This window comes from Stenella coeruleoalba, assembly GCF_951394435.1.
Source record: "Stenella coeruleoalba genome assembly, chromosome: 9".
In the NCBI taxonomy this organism is placed as follows: Eukaryota; Metazoa; Chordata; class Mammalia; order Artiodactyla; family Delphinidae; genus Stenella; species Stenella coeruleoalba.
In genome coordinates, this window is record NC_137155.1 from 99,091,683 (window position 1) to 99,102,118 (window position 10,436).

The 10,436-nt window shown below is 59.8% G+C and overlaps 1 protein-coding gene across 1 annotated transcript; it reads right to left on the bottom strand.

The window, feature by feature from the left end:
• Window positions 1-579: 579 nt before the first annotated feature.
• Window positions 580-10,273, bottom strand: ATG9B (autophagy related 9B; the record flags this gene model as incomplete). Its single annotated transcript, XM_079931969.1, is given in 20 exon segments — window positions 580-708; window positions 795-918; window positions 1,715-1,739; window positions 1,741-1,806; window positions 1,987-2,120; window positions 2,272-2,496; window positions 3,093-3,302; window positions 3,483-3,667; window positions 3,807-4,257; window positions 4,261-4,307; window positions 4,310-4,541; window positions 6,299-6,426; window positions 6,429-6,433; window positions 6,946-7,107; window positions 7,299-7,355; window positions 7,499-7,506; window positions 7,509-7,552; window positions 7,667-7,891; window positions 7,894-8,162; window positions 10,269-10,273. Coding segments are annotated over 20 exon segments (2,730 nt in total). The 3' UTR covers window position 580.
• Between the last annotated feature and the right edge of the window lie 163 nt (window positions 10,274-10,436).

Genomic DNA, 10,436 nt, shown 5'->3' on the forward strand with positions numbered 1-10,436 from the left:
GAGGCTGTGCTCCGCAACGGGAGAGGCCACAACAGTGAGAGGCCCACGTACCGCAAAAAAAAAAAAAGAACCTACTGCCTTTCGGGTCCAGCCCCTCATGGCTCCCTTATGTGCAGCTTGGCCTCCATCTTGGCTCTGCCCTCCAACGTGAGGTCACTTGGGTACTTCTTCCCAGGCGACCACTCCAGGACAGATAGTTGTCTCTTAGCCCCTCCGTGTGAGGACTGTCTCTAAGACATGTTTCCCGATGCCTTGGGCATCTCCTCTCCTACCCTTTCTCTCTTCTCCGGGGCGAGTTCCTAATTGACTCCCAAGTTCCGCCCAGCTAAAGCATCCATGGGGGTCTTTAAAGAGGGCTCGGCGTGCCCTTCCACTCTACCTCATCCGATCTCCTGTGGCTGGAGAAGAAGCCAGGGAACCTGGGGGAGGAAAAACACTTGACAAGCAGTCCAGGGGTTTAGGTTCCAGAGATGACCATCCCCATCACCGTTCCCATACCTCTGAGTCTGAGTCCACCCAGTGTCCTACTCGTTGCCCTGCCTCCACCCCAGTTAGACAATACTGGCCGTGAGCAGCCCTCTCAGTCAGTGCTAGTGGCCTGGCCAGCCTCCTTCTGGGTGTCTGTGGGCTCCTGAAACCCTCCAGGGAACAGATTCTGGGTCCTCTGGGTTCTCCACTGCTGTCTGGGGCTGGAAGCAGGACTGGAGCCTGGTGAGAAAAGCCATCAGCTGGGCAGTGCCATGATACCTGCAGTTCACCCAGGGTCTGTCCCCCACACACCCTGACCGCCTCACCATCACTGGACCAGGATGGCTTCTCCTCGTCCGGCGAGAGTGTCTGCGGCGGGCTGGCCCAGGGCCTGGACAGGGAGAAGGCTGAAGCCTCGCCCCACAGTTCCTGCTGCTGCTGCCGATGGAGCTAAATGGAGAGAAGAAGGATGAAGGGCTCCCTCCGGCCCTGCAGCCTGAGGCCCAGCCCCTGGGCTCGGTGCAGAGGGTGCTGAAATCTCCTCCCCCACCCTCAGCTTGGAGCCTGTCCCTGGCTGTGCGGGGCTGTGGTTTGGTAGGAGTTTGCCTGCCTCACTCAAAGCAGAGCTGCGTTCCACCCCCAGCTCCACTGCTTGCCATCTGCGACCTCGAGCTAGTCACTTCACTTCCCCTAGCCTTAGGGCCCTCATTTGTCAGATGAGGACAATGGGGCTTCCCTGGTGGCACAGTGGTCGAGATTCCGCCTGCCGACGCAGGGGACATGGGTTCGTGCCCCGGTCCGGGAAGATCCCACATGCCGCGGAGCGGCTGGGCCCGTGAGCCATGGCCGCTGAGCCTGCGCGTCCGGAGCCTGTGCTCCGCAACGGGAGAGGCCACAACAGTGAGAGGCCCGCGTACCGCACAAAAAAAAAAAAAAAAAGAGCAGTGACTAGCCAGTGGGCGGGGCTGTTGAGAGGATCCCAGGAGGGGAGTGCGAACACCCACATGTCCTCGCATCCTCGCCCAGTGTCCCTCGGCACGAAACCTGCACCTTTCTTCCCCTTTCTGCCCCCTCGCCCTCCCTTCGCCTTGTCACCAACAAGGGCCACCTCTTAGTTCCCCTCACCCTCTTCTGAACTGTGTTCTTTCCTGTTGGGTAAATTCCTTACACTCCAGCCCCTCCACACTCTCCATTTTGTTCAGCTGCTTTCTCCCCGCATTTCTCTTTCTGGCACCCCTCTACTCACCTGGTGCAGGTAAATGGTGTGGAGACTCAGCAGACACAAGCTCTGGGAGCTGGGCCAGCTTCTGGCCCCCACTGCCTCCTGGGGACACACAGCTAGAACAGAGGGCACAGTGGATGAAAAAAAGACAGGTCCCCCCATCCCCACATGCCCCAGGGAGGGCCAGGCTTCACCTCTCCTTTCTGGTCACCCCCGCCCCCATGCCCCTGCACCCTTCTCCTGGAGGATCAGCCCCACCAGCCCTGCTCCCTGCGTCTCAGGCCCCCACCCCTCACCTTGAGTCCTGGGTCATTCGGGAAATGGAGGCCAGGAGGCTGGCCGTGGCTGCAGCTGGGCAGGGGACTACGGGGCTCAGGTCCTGGGGGGGCACGAGGGGCTGCATCGAGAGGTTGGCCGGGAAGGCCTCCAGCTGGGCGCAAGAGAAGAGAGGGTCAGAAGAGAGGACAGGAGGGGAGGCGGAGGTCTAAGGAAGGCAGGAGAGCAGGCTGAGCTAGTGAGTGGGTTAATACAAGAGGTGAGGCAGAGGGGGGAGGCAGCAGGGCAGGCAGGCTTCGACTCACCAGAGGGGAGGAAGAGCTGCTGAGGATCCCAGGGCTGGGGGGGCTGCGAACCGAGCTGGCGCCCCAGGCGGCTGCATCTTGTTGCACCCGGCCTCGAAGGTGCCCCAGGAACTTGGAGCTGTGGCTTGGAGGGCACCGTTGTGGATGAACCAGGGAGAACCTCATCAATGAGAGCTCAGTCTTCCCGTCCTCAGCCCGCTCAGACAGTGAGGCCTCTGTCTGTCCCTCTTTTTTTTTTTGGCCGTGCCACGTGGCTTGCGGGATCTCAGTTCCCCTACCAGGAATGGAACCCAGGCCCTGGCAGTGAAAAAAGCACCAAATCCTAACCACTAGGCCACTGGGGAACTCCCGTGAACACCACTTTTATAGCTGTAGTGGGTGCCACCTGGGGGAGGCAGGACAGGAAACACTAGCCCCCCATTCCTTCTTTCCAGGTGAACTGGAAAGAATGGGGACTAGCTCAAGAACACGCAGAAACACAGCCGCAGAACTGGACCCGGGTGCAGACTCAGCACTAGGATACGGCGGGACCTCAGTGTTTTGCCAAACCTGTTCACACTGGATACCAGGGCTGGCCTGACTCCAGCCCCGTCCACTGACGGAGACGTTCCCATTTACAGGTGTTATGACGTGCTGGGAACTCTGGTAGGTGTCATCTCACGTAATCCTCATAAGAGTCCCACGCACTGTCCTCATTTGACAAATGAGGGCCCTAAGGGGAAGTGAAGTGACTAACTCGAGGTCACAGGTGGCAGGCAATGAAGCTGGGGGTGGAACCCAGCTCTGCTTTGAGCGAGGCAAGCAAACTCCTACCAAACCACAGCCCCGCACAGCCAGGGACAGGCTCTTACCTGAGGGTGGCCATGGCGCTTCACATCCATAAGGGCAAAAGAACAGATGTCCCCAACCGCGGCCACATCTACAGCGAAGTGACGAAAAAAGTCAATGATCTCCAAGGCGCCAGGGCGAAACCAGAAGAGCAGAAACAGTGGGGCGAGGACAGGGGACAGGAGCTCCTCCGTGAGGGAGACCTGGGGAAGCAGGGCTGAGGCTAAGAAGGGGTTGCTGAGGGCAACCAAACTCGCCAAGCAGGAAACCTCCAACGCAGTCATTCCCCGACGCCCGGGAGGGCCAGCCCTGAGCCCCTCTGTCCCCAGACACCGCGGGCAGCCAAGCCTCCTCCGCAGCCCCGCTACGGGCGTGACCCTCACCGCTCGGTGTTGCAGCAGCCGCGCCATCTGCCGGTAAGAGCTGGTCCTGCCGGCAGGGCCGGTCTCCTCCGGGAGGTAGTGCGTGTGCGCCAAGGCCGCCGGCAGCAGGATTTGCGGCGAACGACCTTGGCCCTGCCCGCCCGGAATGAAAGACCTAGAGGGCGGGATGGGGATGGAAAAGGGGCCTGCCGTTTAGAGGATGTGCGGCTAGGATGCAGGGCTGGGGGGCCACTAGCGGTGGAAGGGGTAGGGATGCGCGGGAGGCTCAGCCCCAGGACAGAAGAATGCCCCTCCCCGGACATCTCCCCCATCGCACCTGGCCACTGGCCACTATCCCGAGCGCGGTCATGGCGGTGAGCACGTGCTCCACGTAGAGCACATCCTTGTCGTAGACGGTGAGCACGAGCAGCGCGGCGAAGAGCGCGCCGGCGAAGAAGACGAGCTGGCGGGCCAGCAGCGCGAGCACGGGCGCGGGGGCGCGCAGGAAGGCGGCGGCGGGGCGCGAGGCGCGGGCCAGGCGCGCGCGCAGCTCGTGCGGCAGCTCGTTGAAGTGGCGCAGCTGCTGGCGGGCCAGGCGGGACCAGCGGCGCGTCGCCAGCGCGCCGGGCTCGCGCCGCAGCAGCTCAGCGCGGCTGTAGAGGGCGTGCAGCACTTGCCAGGCCAGCACCAGCGGGCTCAGCGCCAGGTTTACGGCCGCCAGCAGCAGCACCGTGCGCCGCCAGCGCGCGGCCAGGGCGGCCTGCCGGTCGCTGCGCTTGTAGGCGTCGGGCAGCTCCTAGCCGCCGCGGAAGAACGAGAAGGGCCCGCGGGAGAGGAGCAGATCGAGTTGGGCGCCAGGCCGCAGCTGAGGAAGGCCGCCCTGCCTCCCCGGGGCACGGCGCGGCGGGCCGGCAGCAGGCCCTTGCTGGCCAGCGCCACCTGGTAGTTGGTGTAGCGCAGGATGCGGTGGTGGGCGTCCAGCTCCGTCAGCGGCCTCGGCTGCCCGCACAACCCTCCGCTCCTCTGCAGCGCCAGGAGGCGGGACTGCACCTCGGCCCAGGGCACCGAGCTGAGCTCCTCCTGCGGAGAGGGGACGCCTGAGCGCCAGCCACCTGGATTCCTCTCCACGGCGATGCCCAAACTCCCCGTGACCAGAGATGTATCCCCGCCGTCCTCACCCAGTGTCTCTCGGGCACGAAAGCTGCCACCTTTCGCTTTCTGCCCCCTCGCCCTCCTTTCGCCTTGCCACCAACAAGGGGCACCTCTTAGTTCCCCTCACCCTCTTCTGAACTGTGTTCCTCGGGCCCCTGCGCCTCCTGAGGCCGTGAGTCATGTGCTTCCCAGGAAGAGCTCATAAACCAACTCTACATGTATCTGAGCTCAGCTCCGTAAGAGCAGGTTTTCCTGGCCACCGCTCGCCCACCCGTGCCCGCAGCCCTACACATACAAGGTACCTCAGAGCTGCAGGTAACAAGGCAGTCTCTTTCCCGTTCCTGGGGTACCAGCCCGCTGGGCCCGGAAGCCCCCAAACTTTTACCTCAGCATGCTTTGAGACACACACACACACCCCGCCCCATCCCACTCGAACAGATTAACCTTCCTAAGACAGTGGCCTTGTCCCCGTCGGGGTGGAGGCTGTCAGATCTCACTTGGAGCTCATCTGCAAACCTCATTTTAGCCCAGTTTCACCCAGCCTCCCCAGTCCAGCTTAGTCAAGTCCCTCCAGGCCAGCCTCTGCAGTCCATCCCAGGGTCTCCCTTTCCCCTGGAAGGAAGAGGGGAAAGAAGGAAGGAGAAAGAGGGGTCAGGCACCTCCTGGAGGAGCAGTGGTCCAGCTCCTCAGCTTCCCTGCCTCCATCCCCAGCCCTCGCGACTCTTTCCTGTGCTATGGCTTGTGCTTCCATACTCAGGTGGGCTTTCGAGAACCTCTCCCCTTTGCTGCACAGGAGGGCTGTGTCAAAGTCTCTGCACTTCTGAGAGGAGCAGAGAAAGCTGGCTGCTGGAAGTAGCCTTTGCGCCGTGCCTTAAAGAAAGAACTTGGGGGGCTTCCCTGGTGGCGCAGTGGTTGGGAGTCCGCCTGCCGGTGCAGGGGACGCGGGTTCGTGCCCCGGTCCGGGAAGATCCCACATGCCGCGGAGCGGCTGGGCCCATGAGCCATGGCCACTGAGCCTGCGCGTCCGGAGTCTGTGCTCCACAGCGGGAGAGGCCACAACAGTGAGAGGCCCGCGTACCGCGAAAAAAAAAAAAGAAAGAAAGAAAGAACGTGGGTACAGAGCCAGAAGGAGCATGAGCGAGATGGGGAGGAAAGAGCAAAGCATGACCAGGGACAGTGAAGGGGCCGACGAAGTAGCTTCCTGCAAACAGGGGCCAGAAAGGGGGGTGGGCTCACTGACGGGGGCCTGAACACTCAGTTGCAGGCTGGTGGGTCAGTCTCCTTACTGCTGCCCAAAGATGCGCATTGCTTCCCCTGCCCCCTTCCTGCCTGGGGTTTGGAATGCCTCCCCGCCTCCTATCCTCCCCAGCCCAAGCCCAGTTCCTCCTGCTCTGGAAAGTCAGGTGACTGCCCTTCCTCTAAAGACCCATTGTTTGGACCACAAGCACGTGACTGTGCATCATCTTCCATAACCATCTACATCAACTAAGCTCCACAACAGGAAGAACCTTGTGTTCTAAGCGGCGGTACCCCACCTCCTAACATTATTCGGGGCCAAGGGTAGGTGTCTCTAAGGGCTTCTGCCCTCTTCCCAGTGGATCCTTCTGTCAGTACAGCTCCCTACTCCTTCCCACCCTCCGCCCCCTGACATGGCACGCCTCCACAGACACGCTCACCCAACTCACTGGGGGGATGTGCAGGGCCTCCCTGGAAAACACCTGGATGTCCCAGTAGCTGAAGAGTTTGCAGACCGCGCGAAGCAGCTGGAAGAGCCAGACGGCAGCCGCCAGGATCAGCAGGAAGACAAGCAGGAGCGGATCCTGTGCCAGGCGGGACAGACGGAAGAGAGAAAGCAGCGGCCCCATAGCAAGGGAGACCTGGCTTGGGGAGCAAGGGGGTCCTGGAGAGGGGACCCAGCCAGACCGGTGGTTCTCAAAGTGTGGGCCCTAGGGGTCCCCAGACCCTTGTGAGTGTCTGCAAAGTCAAAACTTTTCATATAATATTAAGGTTTTCTGCCATTTTCATTCTCCTTCTCCCAAGAGTACGCAGTGGCCTTTTCCAGCGGCTACGTGACATCACGGTCAGTCGATGGAATGTATGTTTGTCCGTTCTTAGGGACAGCTTTAATCTCTAACAAGGTGGATCTAGATAGGATTCTCATCAACAAAAGGTCTCGGGAGTTGGGTTCTCAATCAATTTTAAGTGTATCAAAGGTGGCCTGAGACTAAATACTTGGAGAATGGCTGATCTAAACCAAGGAACAAAAGGAGGGGAGGCTTTTGTCTTTGTCAGTTGCTCTCCCCCATCACCTCCCCCACCAGCTGTCACTCACCGCTGGGCACACTGGGATGAGGGTAGGTTAGCATCTGACAAGGTCACTTTGCTGTGGAGCGACCCAGGTCTTGTTCGGTTTTTTGGTTGGTTGGCAAAGAGAACGCTGTAATCCACGCAGCGAAGAAGGAAGGTTGTGAAGGTGACAATGAAAATGAATCGTCTGGGACAGGAGGGAGTGCAGTGATGAGGCCTGCGGGCTGGGAGGGCTCCTGCCCCAGCCTCCGGGCCCGCCCGGATTAACCCATCCTGCTGAGCCCCTAGGTTGCCTGGGAAGGCACTGGAGGCCCGGAAGCAGCAGGCACTACTGAGGAAGCAAGGGGAAGAGCTTGGAGTCTGGGACAAGCATCTCACCCCAGCTGGAAGACATCCTCCAGCAGGATACAGGCAAAGCCACTCCTCTGGTGGTAGCTGTACATGTGGCAGGGCGTCAAGAATTAAGCCTGAGGCATGATGGGCCTTTCCTGAGGACGCCGACTCCTCAGCCCCCAAGTCCCCAGCCCACTGCCTCCCTGTCTCCCTGTCTCCCGTGCCCCTTCTGCCAGGCAGAGCACAAAAGGATATCTTGGTGAAGAAGCTGTCCAGGTTCTGGACGTGGTGCCAGGAGCCTGGGCACAGAGGGGAGAGCGTTGGGACTCACCTGCCTCCGTGCCCTCAAGCCTCTGCCAGAGGCCCAGTCCAGGGGACACTCTGGAGCCCTGAGGCCCTCCCCAGCCCCTCACCTCGGAGCCCTTCAGGCACGTGAAGCAGGGGCTGCTGCCCCTCCCCATGGAGGGCTGAATCTTGGGACCCCTCAGGGTCACAGTCCTCCAGCCTCTCAGAATCCTGCTCAGGGATCAGAGGGCCTCTCCGCAGCCCAGGAGGGTCCTGGGGGCATCGGCATGGGGCAGGGGCAGGGTGGGAACCCCAGGAATGGGGAGCAGAGATGGGCATCATCGCGGGCCGGGCTGCGTGGCGGGGGTAGCGGGAGTGGGGAGGGTACTATAGCGAGGCTGAGAAGCCCCTGGGGCCTGCACCGCTGGGTAGGGGGGCCCCGGGGCTGAAGGAGGAGCTGAGGAAGGCGTGCTTTTTGTGTGAGGTGCAGGGGCCAGAGAGGAGATAGAGACCCTCCCTCCCCCAGGTCCCCGACCCGGAGGAGGAGAAAGAGGAGGCAGTGGCACGGGGAGGAGGGGCACGGATCCACGCCCCAGCTGCCCCCGGTCCCCACCCCCCGCCCATCTGCCTCACCATCAGGCCAGCGGCATCTCCTGAAAGCTTGGAAAGATGGGAGCTGCTGCTGTTTCCGAAGAGGTCTGCGTTGCTGAGCGGGGACTTCAGCAACCAGGACGGTGACAACAACAGCCCGGTGACCCAGTTGGGGCAGGCCTCAGGCGCCCCAACTCGCAGTCACCAGCCCGACCACCCACACCCCTTCCAGGGCAACCCGCGGCCAAACCTCTTAGGGCCCCGCCTCCATGCCTGGCAGGGCAATACCTGGAGAGGCAGGAGCAGACTAGCGGCAGATGGAAGGAGATCCCCCCAGTCCCACCTTCAGACCCCCAGCGGACTTAAAACGGGAGGCCAGAGAGCAGAAGCCGAGAACAAAGACAGAAAGAATCTAGTTAGGATTATAGGGCTATGGGGCCAAGATATACATCTTTAGTTTCTTAAAACCTTATCTCAGAATAAAACAAAACAACTTATCTCCCCTCCCTATATACACACACACAGAGTGATCCACAGAGAAACACTTGAAGACCAAACACAAAAAGAAAAAAAGGAAACGAGAACGGCTGCATGTTTTGCTTGTAGGACAGTGCTAAGGAATGGAAAAGGGGAGACCGTCTGACTCTGCAGCCAGGGTGGGGGAGACTGAGAGGGAGCAAGTGAAGGGAGGAGAGGCAGTTATTTGGGACGAGAGGTGGTTCTCGGAGATTTTACAGTAGGAAAGTGGGGTTCCTTGGAAGCTCCAGTATGTTTGCTTATTTATCCTCTTGAAACCCCCTCTACCAAGTTCTGATCCAGTTTTGGGAGCCCCCTGAGATGCATCAGGGCTGACCCAGCAGAGGGCAGCTGAAGGTCAGGCATTTGGAAGGGCAGGTAATTTGGGTGCCCCAGGGATGAGCTGACTGAGTTGAGTTCCTTGTTGCCACCTCAAGGAAGAGGCGGAGGCCCAGGCAGCTGGTATGGTAGCTTGTCCAAGGCCATTCTTGAGGCCCTGAATCATCAGGTTTCCTACTGAAGTCCATTCCTGAGGTGCTGACTCAGCCACCCATGTGTCAGGGCCTCCAGGGCTTAAGCCCAAGCGCTGATGTAGGGACCAGTATCCAAGACATGGAAACAGAGGAACAGAGTACATCCCAGATTGCCCACTGGAGGAACTTAGAGGAGGAACCTGTGCTTCCTTCCTGGGAGGGGAATTGTCATGGTAGCTCAGGACTTGCATAGTTTTATCCCCGAGCAGGAGGCAGAGCTATGAAAACAAGACTCCTGGTGCCCAAAATGGAATCCCACACTGCAGAGGGGCTAGGAAATTCCCATGATCTCTCTGAGACACCTGTCAAAATCAGATATGTGGGGTTTCCTCTGGTCTCTCCCCAGCCTCACTCACCCTGATATTCCACCATACTCACTTTAGGACCCTCCCATACAGCCTCCTCACCCAGCCCAACCTCAGACTAATCCTGACACGTTTTCCTACCCAGTTTCACTCCAGATTCATCGATGAACAGCCTCCCTACCACCGGCCCCAATTCACGTCAATTTATTATTAAGGACACTCTTCCCTGCCAGGCATTTGGAGGGGAAGGAGGGGACGGATGAATGAGACAGAGCCACTACCCAAAAAGAAGTCACAGCCCAGAGGGGAGGCAGCTATGCAAACAAGTAATTACACAGAAGAAATAACTAAGAGTGAAACAGAGGTGTAAGAGCTGTGCGGTGGCAGCTTCAGGCACAGTCAGCCTAACTGCGGTAGGAAGGCATCTGTGGGGGAGATGGATTTAGGGTCGCGCCAGCGGTTCTAAACCATTGAGTAGGGGCAGCTTATCAGAATCACCAGGGGTTTTTTTCTCCCAAATATATGTGGCTGCCGTCCCCTGAGCTCTGACTCGCCTAGGAGAGCGGGGTGGGTGGCAAAGCACGTGCACATGTTTTGAAAAAACTCCAAACGGTTTTTGTCCCTTAGTCTCCCAGAATCAGCGGTCTACACTCCCTGGAGACTCCGGAACATCTAGAGTCCGCCAGGAGCGCCCATAAGAGAATGGCCCGGAGGTCAGCAGCTGACGCGTTACTATGGATACCCCAGGGCGGGGGGACGCACTCTGCACACCCTCAAAACGTCACCCCATAGCCGACTCGGACGGCGTGCACAGGGCAGGGCCCGCCCGGAAGTGGGGGCGGGAGGCAGGTGACTCTCTGCAATCACAGTCCCAGAAGGGGGGGCTAACAAGGTTTTCTCCAATCACAGCTTGCAATGAAATTGATGCTTCTTTCCACCAATCATCGCCGAGT